Source organism: Myotis lucifugus, unplaced genomic scaffold (assembly GCF_000147115.1).
Source record: "Myotis lucifugus unplaced genomic scaffold, Myoluc2.0 scaffold_332, whole genome shotgun sequence".
In the NCBI taxonomy this organism is placed as follows: domain Eukaryota; kingdom Metazoa; phylum Chordata; class Mammalia; order Chiroptera; family Vespertilionidae; genus Myotis; species Myotis lucifugus.
In genome coordinates, this window is record NW_005871380.1 from 282,283 (window position 1) to 301,117 (window position 18,835).

Genomic DNA, 18,835 nt, shown 5'->3' on the forward strand with positions numbered 1-18,835 from the left:
TGACGTTGCCATTTCCCTGAGCTTCTAATGCTCTACACCAGCGGTTCTCAACCTGTGGGTCGCGACCCCTTTGGCGGTCGAACGACCCTTTCACAGGGGTCGCCTAAGACCATCCTGCAGATCAGATATTTACATTACGATTCATAACAGTAGCAACATTACAGTTATGAAGTAGCAATGAAAATAATTTTATGGTTGGGTCACAACATGAGGAACTGTATTTAAAGGGCCAGAAGGTTGAGAACCACTGCTTTACACGTTTTCACTCTTTCCTGGTGTGACTGTAAGTTACCCAGGCAGTTCTCTCTGGGTTCTGAGTTTTGCTGTCTGAACACTGCTGTCATGGACGCCTGTGGGTGCGCATCATTGCCCACATCTCTGAGGTTTTTTTAACTCAGATTTTTAGACGTGGGAACCCCAAGGTGGAGGGTGTGACTCTTGAGGACTGGCTACACGTTGCTTTCCCAGAGGCTGCCTCCCTTGCTTTGTACTCACACCCGTAGGGGCAGGGCTGGCTGTCACTACAGGCAGGTGTACCGTGGGAAGGCCACATGTCAGCGTTAGAAGGCACAGGAGTCAAGGCTGTTACCTCGTCACGCACACTGAGTCCCTGAGTAGCACCTTCTGCCCGGCCAACCTCGCAGGCTACAACCCTACAGGCCGGCGAGGGAGGCCCTGGAGAGCACGCCTGTGTGCTGAGAACTGGCACAGCAGATCAGGATGCTCTCTTGAGCTCAGCAGATCAGGATGCTCTCTTGAGCTTTTGGGAATTTGATAAATACATAAAAGCCTCCTCCCCAGAAAAGCAAGGAAGGGGTGGGAAATAGAATGTAGGGAGGTGGAGCAGGGTCCCACCGCACCTGTACCTATCTCCAGTAGCACCCGCATTTTATGTGCACAGCCACCATTAGTCCATCATACCGCTCGTATCCTCACTTTATAGATGAAGAAATGGAGGTTAAGGAGGGTGAGATAAAAGGACAGAGCCAAGACTCGAACCCAGGTCCAACCCAGAATGAAAGCCCTGACTCTGCCCAACCACTATGCTTTTTTAAAAAGAGCTTTATTGAGATGGAGTTTCACTCCATACCATTCACCCACTTAGAGCGTATCCAGTGGATGTGAGCATGTCAGAGCTGGACAGTCATCAGCACATAACTTGAGAACATTTCGCCCTCTAAGGGGAAACCTGTTAGCAGTCACTCCCCGCCCCTCCCCAGCCTGCAGCACTCACTCTTCTACTTCCTGGCGATACTTTTGTCTCTTTTGGACGTTTCCTATCAGTTGGTCTTTCCTGTCTGGCTGGTGCCGTTGAGGTTCACCCAGGCTGGAGTAGATTTCAGAACTTCATTCCTTTTTATAGCTGTGTAGTGGTCAGTTGTCTGGATGGATCACACTTCCACTGATGGACGTTCAGGTCATTCCCACTTTTGCCTGTTGTCTCTAGTGCTCCTCCTACACTTCTGGCCCCTCACGTGATTCTGTAGGAGTCATTGCCCGTGACCCTTGCCCGTGACCCTGGGTGGCCTGCCTGTCCGTCTGTCTGCAGCCCCGGCAGCAGAGCTCTCCTCTCTGGTGGGCCTCTTCACGTGACCGTTCCCTCCCTCCCCTCTCGGAGCCCTAGGGGCTGTCGGATGCTCGGAGCCCTATGTGGCCACGTCCTGTGGTCGTCATTGACTCCCGATTTCGGCGGCATCACTCAAAATGTCACTTTCGTACAAAATCTCCATAAACAGTGATGGGAGGAAAAAATGATGAACTAGAAACTGCACATCAGTGAATTTTACCGGGAGGCCACCTTAACTGAATCAGTAATTTAAAATGGGGTTGCCTGGCCAGTGTGGTTCTGTGGTTGAGCGTCGACCTATGAAACAGGAGGTCATGGTTCGATTCCAGGTCAGGGCATATGCCCAGGTTGTGGGCTCGATCCCCAGTGTGTGGGGCATTTTCCAGTGGCGCGTGTGCAGGGGCCACCGATCAATGATTCTCATCATTGATGTTTCTATCTCTCTCCCTCTCCCTTCCTCTCTAAAATCAATACAAAAAATTTTTTTTTAAAAAATGGGGTCATTGCCGAAACCGGTTTGGCTCAGTCCCAGGAACCGTAATGATGTCTGAGGAATCTCCTGGGGTCGGTCCCAGCACAGGGAGTTCGGTCTGATCTTTTCAGGAGAAGGTCTAATCAGTGCAGCTGATGGGTCTTTGTTCTGAGGACTGGAAACCAGCACCCTTTTCTCATGGACAGAGTCCCTTCCTCTCTGTGAAAAATCAATAAAATATATTAAAAAAAAATAAAAAAAAATAAAAAATGGGGTCATTAATTCTCAGTCAGATGTAGTAGGTCCCAGGAACCGTAATGATGTCTGAGGAATCTCCTGGGGTCGGTCCCAGCACAGGGAGTTCGGTCTGATCTTTTCAGGAGAAGGTCTAATCAGTGCAGCTGATGGGTCTTTGTTCTGAGGACTGGAAACCAGCACCCTTTTCTCATGGACAGAGTGTGAGATGCTGTGCACTCAGCCTTCCCCTGTGATGCTTTATTTTTGGCTGGATGGTGGTTCTTTTGGGCATCACCTAGTTCTGGTTGAAATGGGCCCCTGCTCTTGGGGGTGATAGACCTTTTGGTGCCTTTCCAGAGCCTTGAGCACAATGAGCGTGGGAAAATCAGGCAGCCTTGAGTAGGAGAGGGTGGAGTGCTGTTGTGACGTTGGGTGGAGCACTGACTCAGGGCGGCCTGCTGTGTCTAACAGGGCGGCCCCATCACTTGAGTGTGGCTCAGCACAGTAATTGTCAGTGACCGGGGTTTTGGTCCCCCCTCACTGTATTTCTGAGGATACCTGTTGCAGGAGTGAGCGCCTGACCCTAGGTTTCCTTTGTGGCTGCTAATCGGGGAAGAGACTGGGACAGTGGGTAGTTCTGTCAGTCTTGGTTTTGTGACTTTTTTTTTTAATTTCAGAGAGGAAGGGAGAGGGGAGAGAGATAGAAACATCAATGATGAGAGAGAATCAATGATCGGCTGCCTCCTGCACACTCCACACTGGGGATTGAGCCCACAACCTGGGCATGTGCCCTGACCGGGAATTGAACCATGATCTCCTAGTTCATAGGTCAACACTCAACCACTGAGCCACACCGGCCTGGCTTGTGACAGTTTTCACAGTGGAAAGATCTTGTCATTTCAGAAACACATTAATGCTCTAAGCCAGCGGTTGGTTCTCAACCTGTGGGTTCTCAACCTGGGGGTCGAATGACCCTTTCACAGGGGTCGCCTAAGACCATCGGAAAACACATATATAATTACATATTGTTTTTGTGATTAATCACTATGCTTTAATTATGTTCAATTTGTAACAATGAAATTGGGGGTCACTACAACATGAGGAACTGTATTAAAGGGTCGCGGCATTAGGAAGGTTGAGAACCACTGATCTAAGCAATAAGATAGAGATGATTCTTAAGGCAGTTGGCATAGTTGATGACAGCATCCCCAAACTCTCAGTGCCTGGATTGGCTCTTTCATGCCTCTATCACCATTTGGACTGTGGATTCCTGTAGCAAAGAAGGAAGGGGTACACATATGTTATTACATTTCATTGAATCTACACCACCACCAATCATATACTATTATTTTAGAAATCTCCCAGAAAGAAAACAATTGCTGCAAATTAAACTATAACATGCCATTGATTATAAACCCATTTATAATTTCAGAAGTGTTAAGGTATGAAAATATGCAGTATAGAATTGACATAACTGGGGAGTAAGGGAATTAATACTCCATTTAGCAGGTGCCAGGTGCTCTATCAGGGACTTTCACAACAAGCCTACGCTAAGGAGATTCTGTCTCCATTTCACAAATGAGGAAACAAAAACTCAGAGTCTAAATAACCCGCCCTGCATCACTTCGAGTCTGCCTTTTGTTCCCCTCTGCCTCACTAGGGTCCAGCAGTAGGTCCCCACTACTTTGTAATGAGACCTAGAAAATGTCTATAGCCCTGGCTGGTGTGGCTAGGTTGGACCGTCATCCCATGCACTGAATAGTTGCTGGTTTGATTTCCTGTCAGGGCACATACCTAGGTTGCAGGTTCAATCCCCAGTTGGGCATGTACAGGAGGCAGCCAGTTGATGTTTTTCTCTCACATCCATTTTTCTCTCTCTATCTCTCTTCCCTTCTCTCTAAAATCAGAAAAACATATCCTTAGGTGAGGATTAAAAAAAGTAAAATGACTATAAATAACCATGAGAAATAGAAAAACCTTTGTAAAGAGAGTTAGAAAATATAATTGAAGAACATAAAAGAGGCCCCATGTAAATAGAGAATTATGACAAATTCTTGGATCTAAAGTCTAAGCTACGTAAAGCTGTCAGGTGGCATCATAGATCAACCCGTTGTTCGTACATGAATTCGTTTGGTGCTAGTAAAAAGATCCACACGGTTGGTTCTTTCCTAGAACTTTCTGAATGAATTCTGAAGGTCATCCAGAAGAGTACATGTGTGAGAATAGTCCAGACATTTTTGAGAAAGAAAAAGGTTGCAGGATGGCCATTCCAGGTATCAAAGCATTTTGTAAAGCTACAATGATGGAAACAGGGAGCTCTGGGCAGCGATAAACCAGTGACTCTGAGTTCCTGGTCAAAGAGCTGAGGACAGACCTGGAGCAGGTGGGAAATCATATGTAATAAATGCAGCATTTCAAGTCATTGGAAAGTAGGTGGGATAGAGATACTGGAGAAAAGTGAAGTCTGATCCCAACCTCACATCATATACAAAAGTAACTGAAACACACCAGCCAGGCCTTATGCTTAGATCTTTAATATACCTACATATATTAAAGATATTAATGATCTAAGCATAAGGCCTGGCCGGTGCAGCTCAGTTACTTGGGCATCATCCCACTGCACTGAGAGATCACAGGTTCAATTCCTGGTCCAGGCACATGCCCTAGTTTCGGACTTGATCCCCAGTAGAGGGTGTGCAGGAGGCAGCTGATCAATGTTTCTCCCTCTCCCTTCCTCTTTCTCTAAAATCAGTAAAAACATTTAAAAAAAAAAAAGGTCTAAACACAATAATACATGGATAATAGAACTGGGAGAATATTGGAGAGCATTTTCATATTTGGGGTCTTTGCATAGCCATAGCTATAGAGGAAGATGTTGACAGGTGTGACCACATGAAAATTGAGAATATGTGTTTACGATCTCCATCACTAAAATACGTCAAGTACAATAGAAAATGGACAGAGGATCAAATAAGGTATTTACAGAAGATACCAATAAACATGCAAAGGTGCTCAATTTCAGGAATAATACAGAAATAAAAATGGAGAGAAAATAGAGATAACTCTTTTTCCTCAAAAGATTGACAAAGACAGCCCTAGCCAGTTTGGCTCAGTGGATAGATCATTGGCCTGCGGACTGAAGAGTCCCAGGTTCAATTCCCGATCAGGGCACGTGCCTGGGTTGTGGGCTCGATCCCCAGTGGGGGATGTGCAGGAGGCAGCCAATCAATGATTCTCTCTCATCATTGATGTTTCTATCTCTCTCTACCTCTCCCTCTTTGAAATCAATAAAAATATGTTTAAAAAAAACAGATTGACAAAGACGAAGCAGGCTCTGTTGTGCCCCCTGGTGGGGCTGCGCCGCAGTGTGGGCTGCTGGCTGGACACTCGGAGTGAGCAGGACCACAGGTTCTCCAGCAGCACCACCGGCCCACTCCTGAGGCTGTGCATTGTGGTATCCTGGCTGCGCATGCAAAACCATGTGCCCAACGTAGTCACGGCAAGAGTGCGGTAGTGAATGATGGGACGTTCCTGTGCGGGAACATGACAGCGTTCGAGGTGATCGTGGGTCTTTGTGAGAGTGTTAGGTGAAATAAAGCAAGTTGCCCAAGAAGATGGGTAGTGTGGTTGTGATTTTGTTTTTTAAAAACTGATGTTTATAGAGAAAGAGGTCTGAGAGGAAGAATATCAAATGTTAACAGTGGCTGCCCTGGGAAGGAGAGATGAGAGAGAGGGCACTTTTGAACTGGTGCACTTCTTTATTTGAATTCCTGCAACAATTTATGTATTTTGCCATTTAAGTCAAGTGACTTTTTATACCATTTCTTTTATTTGTGAAATGAACCAAGTGGAACAGTGTGGTCTCATCGTCAGTTGTGTAGCAGAGAGCAGTTTGGACCCATGTGAGGACAGTGCATGCCTCGCCCCGCCTCTGCTCTGACTCAGCGTTTTCCTTCCTGCACAGTGGGCCTGTGTTCTGGTCACCCCTTACCTGATATTGTGCCCTTCCTGCAAGATCTAGGCTGGCGGGGACCCTGCAAAGCCGGGTGCCTGTCTGCGGCTCACTCACTCCAGAGAGCTTGCTCACTCTGAGGGGCGCCTTTGTGGTTGGACACCCTTGGCACCCCACCCATTAGCAACCACACACATACATACATACCCAACCACACTCATGCACACATGCACAACCACCCTCCCATGCGCACAATATCCCCAGGCAACCACACACACAGCCATGCACACGTATACTCTTATCTCTACAGGTCTGCAGAGGGCTGGCCCTTCTGATGGGTGGGTATTGGAACTAGAGGGGTGAGCAGGCTTTAGATTCCCACCCCTTCCCCTCCCCCCCCCCGGGGTTCTAGGTGCTCTGTGCCCCCTGGGGACTGAGAGATGTTCTGTTCTAGCCTCCCTTTTCCTTCAGGGTTTCTGCCCCCAATGGGATTTGTCACCACAGGCCTGGTGACATCTGCTTGCATTCTTTTATGCTTGTCAACGTGGAAATGGCTGATCATTGTTGCTTTTTCTTTATTAAGAATTTATTTTGTTGGTTCCAGTCACCAATTGACCTTTGTCACTTACTTTCCCTGTCATTTTGTGCTTCGCTGGACATGGCCCCAGGGGAGTTCTCAGGTGTGTATCTCTCCTGTCTGTCTGTCTGTAGTCCCCTCTTCCCCACAGTGGAGTCCAGGTGGAGTGGGGTGGTGCCCCAGGGACACGCCCTGCTGCTGTCGCACTGCAGCCACCACTGCAGCCTGACTCCGTCCAGGCCACTAAGGCACACGTGCTTTTGCTCAGCAGCCTGCAGCCGCTTGGAAGCTTATTTTGGTTTGCTCCCTAGCCCACTGATGGTGACCTTGACCTCTGAGGGAGAAGCTGTGCCCTGACCTGTCTTTTTGAAAGTCATGAATCCCCCACGGTCATTTCTTAAGGTTCTACAGAGCCCTTAGGAGCATAGGGCAGTGACCTGGGCAAGGCCTCGGGCCCAGGTCTGTGGTGTCTCTCTGTCGGGTGCATCCCAGGAGCCAGGGATCCAGTGAGGCCTCCGCCAAGCGCAGCCCAGGGTCCTCTCCCCATGTGGCAGGTGGCCTGAGATCCTGCTCCCTTGCTTTGCAGCAGGAGGTGTTAAGACCCCCACGTCCCAGGCGCAGCCTCTGCAGTGTGCAAAGGCGCGAGGGTCCCGGGCACAGGCTCCTTCCCTGCAGAGACTTCTTCCTCAAGCGGCTTACCCGCCCCTCACCACCCAGGTTGTGGTGTAAGTGTCAGCGCATCGCCTTGACCTTCCACCTCCCCGGCAAGTGCTCTTGGCCTGGTGGTCTGTGCAACCGACAGATAAACTTTCCAGGAGTAGCTGGCTCCCTCCCATCCTGCTCCTGTGCCTCACTCCCACGCAGGAGCAGTAGCCCTCTAACACCTCCACTGCTGTCCACACAGGCTTAATGCGCTTGTTTTCTCTCCCTGCCTCTCCTGATCCTTCCTCCCGCCCTGGTTGCCCATCTCCTGTGGGACTGGGACTGCTCCCATAGTGCGCGATGATTTTTTTGGTAAGGCCACGGCCCCATTTCAGTGTGTGTGTCTCTCATTTCGGGCTTCCTTTGTCTACCCGACACCTTCTCATGCTTCATGAGCTGTCTGCTTTGTTCTGCATGGTGAGGCAGAGGTGGGGTCAGCAGGGACTTCCGGGGTAGAGATGAGGAGTGGGGGGTCTCTGCCCTGACACCCCAACAGCCTCCTTCAGAGCAGACCCTTGGCCGGCTGAAGAGGGGCAGACCCAGCCTCTGAGCCTCCATAAGCTCAGGGCAGGCTGGCCCCCGTGAGCCTGTCTGGGCTGAGCCTGCCTGGTGCCCGCTGTGCCCCATCCAAGGAGGAGGCAGGCCCCAGGTGAGGCAGGGATGTCTGAATGGAGACAGAACCCGAAGCTGAGCACACTGCGTGCCTGTGTATCTTGTCTCACGACTGCATTAGATCGCAGAGGGGGAGTAAAAATAAAAGGGACAGACCTGGGTGTGGGGGCTGACGCAGAAGGATTAGATTCAGTACTTTGGGGGGTTTTGTGACATGTCTGCGGAGAGCTTAGTCTCTGGGGTCCACTGTGGGGCTTGGTCACAGAGCAGCCAGGTCAGCCGTTCTGGGCACTGGCCCTAGGGAGCGCTGTCCTCACTTCCACTCCCTTTTTCACCTGCTGACCCCACCGCCTTGGGCCAAGTCCCTTCAGTCCTGCTCCTAGCCGGTGGAGGGCTGCGCCTGCTACGGGCCATCCCATCTCCTCGGCTAGGTGTTCTCTGTATCTTGTGTTGTCTTCTGTGTTCCTGTCACCATGGCTCCAACCTCCATTCCCTTAGGGCGGGGTGAGGGGAGCAGCTCTGAAAGGGGTCAGTTTCATGATGGGCCGGGAAGCCACAGGGTGGGGTAAAAGGGGTGATTCTGGGATGGGGCGGGGGGGCTGAGACTGGGGTGGATGCACAGAGCCAGTTGAGTCAGCTCAGGCTGGTGCCATCTGGGCCCTGATGGTACAAAGACTTCGTGTTGGTAGAAAGCTGTAGGAACCCAACTCCACCCATGGTCCAGAATGTAAGCCCAGCGCTGCTGCATCCGTCAGGGCCATGGAGACCTGCTCGGTGCCTCTCAGAGACCATCTGGGACCCCCTTGGGGCTTGCATACGGCAGGTTCATCCCTGACCACGTTCTGGGTGGAGAGCTGCCTGAAGGCCAGCAGAGGCCTCCCCCATGGTCTACGTGGCCTCCCTTTGCAGCCCGTCTTCCTGCAGGTCACGCCTCTAGTCCTGATGCCTCTCACCAGCCCTCGGGTGGGCTGCTCCCTGGGCGATGTTCGTTACTCTGAGGCAGGTGGTGGCATCAGTCAGCGTCTGGCTTTACTAGGCACAAAATCTCGGCACCTTTTGTTTCAGGAATGGGCAAGGAAGTGGGGAATCTGCTGCTGGAGAACTCACAGCTTCTAGAAACCAAGTAAGAACGCTCTTGTCGACGCCTCCGGTGCTGCGATAGCCCTCCACAGGCCTCCCTGTGACAGCCATGTCAGCCCGGCCCAGGGGGCAGCCCCCGGGAGGACCTGGACCCACAAGGCTGAGCTCGCCCCTCCTGGGGAGAGTGGCCAGTTAGTGGGGGCATGTGGTAACCACCTTGAGCCCCATCCTGGACCAGGCGGTGCCTTCTCAGATACACAAGTGCGGGCGGACCCCTCTGCGACCCATCACATAATGTCCAGGCTGGTTCACACGAGGCTTCGGTCTCTCTGCCTTTTCCAAGAAACGCTCTGAACGTGGTGAAGAATGACCTCATCGCCAAGGTGGACCAGCTGTCTGGGGAGCAGGAGGTGCTGAAGGGGGACTTGGAAGCTGCCAGGCAAGCCAAACTGAGGCTGGAGAGCCGAATCAAGGACCTGGAGGAGGAGCTGAGGAGGTGAGCAGGGCTGCGGTGGGGGTCCCAGAGGGACAAGGCCTGAGAGCCTGGAGGGCAGAGAGATCCCTGCTGGGCCTCTGTTCCATCCCTGTCATCCTTTCTGCCAGCCACACCCCCGTGGCCATTCCTTCCCAAAGTGGCTCACTTTGCATGCTCACCTCTCAGCCACCCCACCTCCTAGCTACTAGGTTGCCTGCCAGCCCCACCCCTTTCATCTCCTTCCTCACTGGAAGCCCACAGGAGGGTTGGTGCTCCTGCCTGGGGTGCCCTTTCCTTAGTGGCCCGAGCCGAGCCTTCCTGCTGCTCTCACACATCACAGGAGGGAGCGGGGGATTGAGAGCTGGCTGCCCTTCACACCCTGTGCTCCCCCGTGGCTCCCAGTTCCTTGACAGCGAAGGTTCAGCCATGCAGCCCCATCGGGAAGCTCTGGGGCTTCCTCCCCAGCAGTCTGCACTTCCCTGTAGCCTTTCTCTTCTAGCCTGATCCTCCCCCGTTCCCCCAGAGAGGTGATGGGAAAGGGGACGTGCAAGGAGGGCCTCAGGCCGGCGGCACCTGTGCCCGGTTTGTGGGAGTGGGAGCCACATCTGCTCCAGGCTTGCCTGACGCCAGCGCTGCCTGTGCCAGGAAGGATAGCTGGTTCTGCCTTCCCATCAGTTCTTGATCGCTGAGGGGAGGGCCTGTGCCTTGGCTGGAGCAGCCAGGGCAGATGTGTGAGCTTCAGGGCACCGGCAGGAATGCTCAGGGGCTAGGACCCGAGGGGAGCGTCCTGAGTCTCCTCCCGGCGTCCCTGTCATCTTGCAGAGTGAAGTCCGAGGCTATCATTGCCCGCCGTGAACCCAAAGAAGAGGGGGAGGATGTAAGCAGCTATCTCTGTACAGAATTGGTATATTCCACTATTAACATGTGGGGCAGGGGGGTGGCAGTGGGCGGGCTACCAGGGATGCGCTCTTCCCTCTGGGCCCCGTCACCCTCACCCCACCTGTGTGATGACCACACCCAGCAGCATCCTCCCCCACCCCGGGATGTCATAACGTCAGAACAGGACCCCTTAGCTTCCGATCCTAGTGCGTGCATTTTGTTAACCCTTACCCAAGGATATTTTTCCCCCATTAACTTTCAAGAGTGGAAGGGAGGGGGAGAAACAGAGAAAGAGGAACATTGATTAGTTGCCTTCTGAATGTGCCCCGACTAGGGCCGAGGATCAAGCCTGTAACTGAGGTGCTTGCCTTTCACCGGAATCGAACCTGGGACCCTTCAGTCCAAGGGCAGACGCTCCAACCACTGAGCCAAACCGGCTAGGATCTAGTGGATGCATTTTATACAGTCACAAGCAGGGTCTCCCTGCCTATGCAGCATAGCCACTGCTCCATATACTCCAACTGGTAGAGCGAGGCTGCGGAAATAGTGTCAGTCACCACTGTCCCCAGACCAAACAGTTGGCGTAGCTCAGTGGCTGGGAGGCCCTCTGCCTACTCATCTGGTGCACTGAAATTTCTGAGGAAAGTGGGCCCCTCTGCTTCCTGCAGGAGGCAGTCCTGGGTCTTCACCCTCATTAGCTGTTATTTTCCGGGTCATATGACACTCACATCAGGATGCAGTTCACAGCAGGCACTCAGGAAGCAGTAGCCGTTCCTAAGCACCCTCACTCCAAGCGCTCTAGGGCAGAAACAGCTGCAGGGGAACTGTGGCGTCCTGGCCTCTCCCACGTGATGACGGAGGTGCCTGGGAGGGGCCTCTGCCTGCTTGTGGGGCCTGGGCTGCATGTGGTGGGGGCCACATGGGGAGGGTGCAGCCCTCACTGGAAGCTCCCCTCTGGGCCCCCTCACCCCTGCACCAGCCAGCAGCTCCCCAGGACTCAATTTCACAGAGTAGACTTGGTCCTGTCACAGAATTTGCCAACAGCAGACCCCTCACAGATCCACCAAAACTTCCAGCGTGCGGCCTGGCCGCATGGTTCAGTGGTTGAGTGTTGACCCATGAACCAGGAGGTCACGTTCTCTTCCAGTTTAGGGCTCATGCCTGGGTTGCAGGCTCGATTCCTCAGTAGGGAGCATGCAGGAGGCAGCCGATCTATTATTCTCTCTCTTTGATGTTTCCATCTCTCTTTCCCTCTCCCTTCCTCTCTGTCTAAAATCAATAAAAATATATTTTAAAAATAAAATAACATAAAACACCTTCCAGTGTTCAGCTTGGATGTGGTGACCCCAGGCCCTGCTCACCTCCCTAGCACCTCTTCCTGCGGCTTCCCCTTGGGCCAGTCCCACCTGTTAGTGTTGACGAGGCATTTAGGATCGGCACGGTGCCCAGGGCTCATGGGATAAGTCACTGTGCCCTCAGGTGAATCCTGTGACCTTCTGGAAAGAGGTGGCCCTGTGGGTGGATAGACTTCCATGTCTTCCGTCCCCCTGCCCACACCCTCCCCACCCATTTGCCTGAGTCTGTGGGAACCCGCACTTGGATTTGCCCACACCCGGAGGCCAGCCCACAAGGAATCTCGGTGTGACCTGGCCTTGGAGGGCACTGGACTGACCTGCCAGTTGGTCCTTCACTGGCTAAATAGCAGTGCCCTTTCCCTGCAGGACAAGATTCCCATGGCGCAGCGCCGCCGCTTCACGCGGGTGGAGATGGCCCGTGTGCTGATGGAACGCAACCAGTACAAGGAGCGGCTGATGGAGCTGCAGGAAGCTGTGCGGTGGACCGAGATGATCAGGTGGGCTCCAGGGCCCGCAGGGACCCTCTACGAGGTCCTGACTTGGAGGCTGACCTCTACCCCACCCACCTCCCTCTCTTCTAGGAAGTGTGAGGGGGCTTCCCAGGTGGGGGCCTCTGGGGCCAGGAGAGCTGAGCCTCCCCTGCAGCCCTGGCCTGGCAGGGAGATGCCCACTGGGCTCGAGCTGGGCTGGGACATGTTGGGGCTGGTGTGCTAGGCCCCTCTGGGAAGTTCTGAGTGACCTGCCCAGGACGCCCTCTACTCTGTTGCTCCATTCCCTGTGTGTCCGAGAGGGAACCCAGGAAGAGTGGGGTCTGGTCAGATTGGGAGGGGCCAGGCCTGGCCATAGGCGTGGGTGGGCAGTGGGTGGGCTGAGTGCAGTGCGCATGGCTGGGCAGGGTAAGGGGTGACAGGTTGGGCAGTGGCTTAGCTGGGCCCCTTCCCTGCCCTCCCTTGTAGAGCATCCCGAGAGCACCCATCTGTCCAGGAGAAGAAGAAGTCCACCATCTGGCAGTTGTGAGTTGGGGCGCTGGGCTGGGGAGGGGGCAGGGAAGCCTACCCCAGGCCCACCGCTCACTTCCCATGCCTCTGCTGGCAGCTTCAGCCGCCTCTTCAGCTCCTCGTCCAGCCCCCCACCAGCCAAGCGGTCCTACCCCTCAGTGAACATTCATTACAAGTCACCCACCACAGCAGGCTTCAGTCAGCGCCGAAGCCACGCCCTGTGCCAGATCTCAGCAGGCAACCGGCCCCTGGAGTTCTTCCCAGATGAGTGAGTGTCCCACCCTTTCCCTGCACCTCCCACATGGCTCAAGGGGAGGCCAGGTGGCCGAGGCACTGAGCAGGACCTGCCTCACCTGGATGCTCTGGGACTGTGCTAGGGGATGGAGTCCATGGTGGGAAGGACGCTGGCCGAGGCATCAGGGGTCATGATGTCTTCATGAACACACCGTGCGCCCCTCCACGCCCTAGTGGGAGCATGGCTGTCCCCTTTGCACTCCCCCACAGTCCCTGTTGCTAGTCCCAGCCGCTGCACCCCTCCTGGCGGCCTCACTGCAGCACGCTGGTCCCGCACGCCTGTGCTCCAAGGATTCTTGGAGCTGACAGGAAATTTTCCCGCAGGGTTGGGTCTTCCTGGGGATTAAGTTCCTCTTTGTAATTTGGTTTTTCCCTTGTTTAGAAACCAAGAAATCCAGGGCTCCAGGACAGAAATGGGGAATCTGTGCCTGTGTCAGAGCTGTGGAAGTTTCCCTGGAAGGCCCAGGGGGATGGGAGGCTGCGCTATAGGTCCCTGCCAGTGGGCCCTGAGCGACAGGGACAGCAGAACGGGAACCGGGACGATGGCAGGTGCTGGGTCCGGTCTCCAAGCCCAGTGCTGGAGAGCCATCCTCTCCTTTGCCGGGCGCCCAGCTGGAGCAGCAGGAGCCGTGTCTGGGTGGGAACAGACAGGACAGGTTCAGGAGGGAGTGCTCCCTGAGGTCAGGCCCGTGGGACTGTGGGCCGCCAAAGCCTGAGAAGTATCCCATCGTTCCTCCCGCCCAGCGACTGCACCTCCTCTGCCAGGCGGGAGCAGAAGCGTGAGCAGTACCGCCAGGTGCGCGAGCACGTGCGCAACGACGACGGGCGGCTGCAGGCCTGCGGCTGGAGCCTGCCGGCCAAGTACAAACAGGTGCTGCGGGGCGCGGTGCGCATGCACAGGGCGGGTGGAGGCACAGGGCCGGTCCACAGCCTCGGCCCTGATTCTGGAGGGATGGGTAGCCGAGCTCTGCAGACGCACCTGAGCCGCCCCAGGCCTCGCACCCACAGCGCCTCTCTGCCTCTGATTGCAGCTGAGTCCTAACGGGGGCCAGGAGGACACCCGGATGAAGAACGTGCCTGTCCCGGTGTACTGCCGCCCTCTGGTAGAGAAGGATCCCACCATGAAGGTGAGCCCTGCTCTGACGGAAGTGGGCGGAGCAGGGAGATGTTCCCACCCAGAAGCTGAATCCCGGCAGGTCTGGACGCTGGGGAAGACCCTGTCCCGTGTCTGCAGCAGCCCTGACGTCCCTGTTCTCTCAGCTGTGGTGTGCTGCGGGGGTCAACTTGAGCGGCTGGAAACCCAGTGAGGACCACACTGGGAATGGAGTCAAGCTGGAGCCAGGCTTTGACCCTCTGACCTGCAACCGGGAAGTGGAAGGAGAAGCCAAGAGCAACCACACGTCGCCAGAGAAGAAAAAGGTCAGAGTGGCAGGAGGGGAAGGGCTGCCTCTGCTTGTACTGTCTGCTGTCATCTGCATGCTTAGGCTGTGCCCAGCACCAGGATCTGGGTGGGAGTGACATAAACAGGGGAGCTAGGGACAGTGCCCCACGACTGGACTTACCTGAGGTTCCCTTCCCCTCCTGAGGGCAGGCCCAGGGCTAAGCTGCCACCCAGCACCTCGGAGCCAGGAGCTGTGGTGGGTGGGAAGATCAGAGGGCTCAAGACTCGGCAGGCAGTAGGGCTGAAGGGGTCAGGTTCCCCCAGGGCCGTCTCCTTGCAAGAAACAAACTTCACTGTCTGCAGAGGAGCGGGGGGAGAGGCTAAGCAAAGGGGTGGCAGAAAACCCTTCACACTTGGAGTCCAAGGCTTCCTTTTGTGTTCCGGCATGATTTGGGAGCCAGTGGCCCAATGGCTCGGAGCTCACGGTCTTCTGTGGAAGTGAGACCACACGGGCCTGCAATCTAGATACAAAGTGCAGTTCTGATGCTCACCCTCGGCTAAGGGATAGGATAGCCGTATCCCCTAAGGCCGTGGTCAGCAAACTGCGGCTCTTTGGCCCCTTGAGTGTGGCTCTTCCTAAGCCTTAGGAGTACCCTAATTAAGTTAATAACAATGTACCTACCTATATAGTTTAAGTTTAAAAAATTTGGCTCTCAAAAGGAATTTCAATCGTTGTACTGTTGATATTTGGCTCTGTTGACTAATGAGTTTGCCCACCACTGTCCTAAGGCCATGGTCAGGGCTAGATCCTAAAGATTCCAGGAGGCCCCATGACCCTAAGAGGCTGCTGGAGCCACCCACCCTTGTCCACCATCCTGGTCGCCTGTACTCTGACAGGCAAAGGAGCTCCATGAGACAGACGCCACCTCAAGCCGGGTGTGGATCCTCACCAGCACCCTGACCACCAGCAAGGTGGTGATCATCGATGCCAACCAGCCAGGCACCGTGGTGGACCAGTTCACCGTCTGCAATGCCCATGTCCTGTGCATCTCCAGCATCCCCGGTGAGTGCCGCCCCACAAGAGCCAGTGCCCAGGAGGGAGGGGTTGTGCTGCTCAGAGGACAAGGAGGATGTTATGTAAGGAGACTGGCAGGGAAGCACTGCCTCTGTGACACCCCATGGACACGGGAGCTGGTGGGGGAGTGTGCGAGGAGGGCCACGCTGGTGGCCTCATCCTGCTTAGTCTTAAGGACACGGGAGATGCGATGTGCTGCTCACTGATTAGAAGTAGATGGGATGGCACCAGCAGGCGACCTCCATTCCCTCCCTCACACCCCAATGGGACCTGAGCTCTGGGTGTGGTCTTGCAGCGGCCAGCGACAGTGACTACCCTCCCGGGGAGATCTTCTTAGACAGCGACGTGAACCCTGAGGACTCTGGTGCGGACGGGGTGCTGGCCGGCATCACCCTCGTGGGCTGCGCCACCCGCTGCAATGTGCCGCGGAGCAACTGCTCCTCCCGAGGGGACACCCCAGTGCTGGACAAGGGCCAGGGTGAGTCCTGGCCTGAGCCCAGAGCAGCCTTCTCTCTGCCCCCTTGTTCCTCTCCCTGCCCAGCCAAGCTTACCTCTCCCTTCCACAGGGGAGGTGGCTACTGCCGCCAATGAGAAGGTCAACCCTTCACAGTCCACGGAAGAGGCCACAGAGGCCACAGAAGTCCCTGACTCTGGGCCCAGTGAGGCAGAGGCAGCTGCAGTGCGGCCCGGGCCCCTCACGGAACACGTCTTCACCGACCTGGCCCCTGCCCCACCCCCCAGTGCCCAGGCTGGCAGGTGGGCCTCTGAGATGGGGCAGAGACAGAGGGGAGGGAAGGCTGACAGGTGGGCAGGGATCGGCCTCCATGGGCCATCCTAGAGCCACCGTCCTTCCTGCAGTGAAAATGGGCCAGAGGCTACCTCGAGTGATGTGCAGCCCGAGCCCGAGCCCAGTGGAGACCCCAAGGGGGCCAGCAGCAGTGCCTCGCCCACCATGTGGCTGGGAGCCCAGAATGGCTGGTACGTGGGGCTCTCGGGGCAGGAGTGGGGCAGGGCGCCCTGGGCAAGCCCCTGCCTACCTCAGCCTTCTCCTGCAGGCTGTACGTGCACTCGGCCGTATCCAACTGGAAGAAGTGCCTGCACTCCATCAAGCTGAAGGACTCCGTGCTGAGCTTGGTGTACGTGATTCTTAGCCGAGAGCCAGGCATCAGGAGGGGGCCTTGGACGGCCCAGCCTGAGCCTGGCTCACCACCTTCCCATTCCAGGCACGTGAAAGGACGAGTGCTGGTGGCTCTGGCAGATGGGACTCTGGCCATCTTCCACCGCGGCGAAGGTGAGGCCTGGCAGCAGTGGGCAGGTGGGCGGCATCTGATGGGCCTGGCAGGGTGTGAACCACACGCACTGTGAGCAGTTGTGGACCTGGCCAGGCCTGAGCCGGTGTGGTGGGCTCTGCAGATGGCCAGTGGGACCTGAGCAACTACCATCTGATGGACCTGGGCCACCCACACCACTCCATCCGCTGCATGGCTGTTGTGTACGACCGTGTCTGGTGCGGCTACAAGAACAAGGTGCACGTCATTCAGCCCAAGACGATGCAGATAGAGGCAAGTGCTGGTGATACGGGCTTTAGGGAGGGAAAGGGGCGTTTGCTGTCAGCATTGCTCCTGACACACCTTCTGATAGATGTTGGGGGCTCCATGGGGTCAGAGGAACTGCATTCAGGGAAGTGACTCATTTGTCCAAGGTCACAGGCAGGAAGAGGTGGCTGGACTGTGAATGCTGGTCTGTCTGGAGCTCACCTGCTGCTTCGTTCTGAAACAAGTCAAATTGATGCCCGTGCAGGGTGGGGCGGTTGGCTGGGGCCCTCCTAGGAGCCTAGACCCATGGAGCAAATCAGGCTCTAGAGCCAAGGTTACAGTGAGCTGGGTAGACATTGGGTGAAGCCCTGGCTGTGGCAGGTTCAGCTCCCCGTCCCCTGCCCCCATTGACGGGCTGCTGTGACCCTCAGAAGTCCTTTGATGCCCACCCACGGCGGGAGAGCCAAGTGCGGCAACTGGCATGGATCGGCGACGGGGTATGGGTGTCCATCCGCTTGGACTCCACACTGCGGCTGTATCACGCCCACACCCACCAGCACCTGCAGGACGTGGACATCGAGCCCTACGTCAGCAAGATGCTGGGTAAGGCTGTTGGACCGGCCTAGCAGGGCAGAGGGCCCTGAGGCAGCGCTGACCCCGCCTACTCTTCCCCCTACCCCCCAGGCACCGGCAAGCTGGGCTTCTCTTTCGTGCGCATCACGGCCCTGCTTATTGCGGGCAACCGCCTCTGGGTGGGCACCGGCAACGGAGTCGTCATCTCTATCCCGCTGACCGAGAGTGAGTGACCCAGACACCTGCAGAGGTGGTGATGGCAGCCGCTAACGGGCACGTGGTAGGGTCTCCGGGTGGGTGTGCTCTGCCAGGCCACTCAGGACATGGCTGCGCTGGCCACAGCCGTCCTATCCTGCCCCTCCTGTGACTGCTTCTCTCCTCTCCCCTCCATGCTTTGTCCCTCACCTCCCCCAGCTGTGGTTCTGCACCGAGGCCAGCTTCTGGGGCTCCGAGGTAAGTCCGCAGGCCTGCCTCCTGCTCTCAGAAAGCCCCCCACCCAAGATGCCCTGCGGGCCCCACAGCGTGCTCCTACCCTTTGCCCTCGCCTGCTTGGAAATTCCCAGTCGATGGGTTCAGCCCCTCCAGGCTCCTCTCTATCAACAGCCAACAAGACATCCCCCACATCTGGGGAGGGGGCCCGCCCAGGAGGCGTCATCCACGTGTACGGCGACGACAGCACCGACAAGTCGGCTAGCAGCTTCATCCCCTACTGCTCCATGGCCCAGGCTCAGCTCTGCTTCCATGGGCACCGCGACGCTGTCAAGTTCTTTGTCTCAGTGCCAGGTGAGTGGCGGGGCCCCTCCCTGCAGGGTGGCACCCGTGGCCTCCCTTCAGGAGCCTGCCTGTTGGCTCTGGCTGTCCTCCTAAGGTCCCTGTACCCCACGACAGGGAACGTGTTGGCCACTCTCAATGGCAGCGTACTGGACAGCCCGTCTGAGGGCCCCGGGCCTGCCGCCCCTGCCTCAGAGGCCGAGGGCCAGAAGCTGAAGAATGTGCTGGTGCTGAGCGGAGGGGAGGGCTACATTGACTTCCGCATTGGTGAGTGGGAGCTGCCTTCAGGCCCCAGGGGCT

At 55.8% G+C, this 18,835-nt stretch overlaps 1 protein-coding gene across 1 annotated transcript in view; it reads left to right on the top strand.

The window, feature by feature from the left end:
* Window positions 1–18,835, top strand: part of MAPK8IP3 (mitogen-activated protein kinase 8 interacting protein 3) — a 39,150-nt gene that overhangs the window by 18,824 nt on the left and 1,491 nt on the right. The window contains exons 10-32 of the mRNA XM_023764476.1: window positions 6,897–6,908; window positions 7,802–7,819; window positions 9,185–9,242; window positions 9,543–9,695; window positions 10,497–10,578; window positions 12,275–12,405; window positions 12,865–12,921; window positions 13,004–13,174; window positions 13,945–14,071; window positions 14,232–14,327; window positions 14,461–14,619; window positions 15,479–15,644; window positions 15,952–16,134; window positions 16,223–16,412; window positions 16,515–16,634; window positions 16,712–16,792; window positions 16,880–16,947; window positions 17,070–17,218; window positions 17,623–17,794; window positions 17,876–17,989; window positions 18,179–18,217; window positions 18,368–18,547; window positions 18,653–18,802. Of these exons, the coding sequence (XP_023620244.1) occupies window positions 6,897–6,908; window positions 7,802–7,819; window positions 9,185–9,242; window positions 9,543–9,695; window positions 10,497–10,578; window positions 12,275–12,405; window positions 12,865–12,921; window positions 13,004–13,174; window positions 13,945–14,071; window positions 14,232–14,327; window positions 14,461–14,619; window positions 15,479–15,644; window positions 15,952–16,134; window positions 16,223–16,412; window positions 16,515–16,634; window positions 16,712–16,792; window positions 16,880–16,947; window positions 17,070–17,218; window positions 17,623–17,794; window positions 17,876–17,989; window positions 18,179–18,217; window positions 18,368–18,547; window positions 18,653–18,802 (2,676 nt within the window). The remainder of the gene's footprint in view (window positions 1–6,896; window positions 6,909–7,801; window positions 7,820–9,184; window positions 9,243–9,542; window positions 9,696–10,496; window positions 10,579–12,274; window positions 12,406–12,864; window positions 12,922–13,003; window positions 13,175–13,944; window positions 14,072–14,231; window positions 14,328–14,460; window positions 14,620–15,478; window positions 15,645–15,951; window positions 16,135–16,222; window positions 16,413–16,514; window positions 16,635–16,711; window positions 16,793–16,879; window positions 16,948–17,069; window positions 17,219–17,622; window positions 17,795–17,875; window positions 17,990–18,178; window positions 18,218–18,367; window positions 18,548–18,652; window positions 18,803–18,835) is intronic.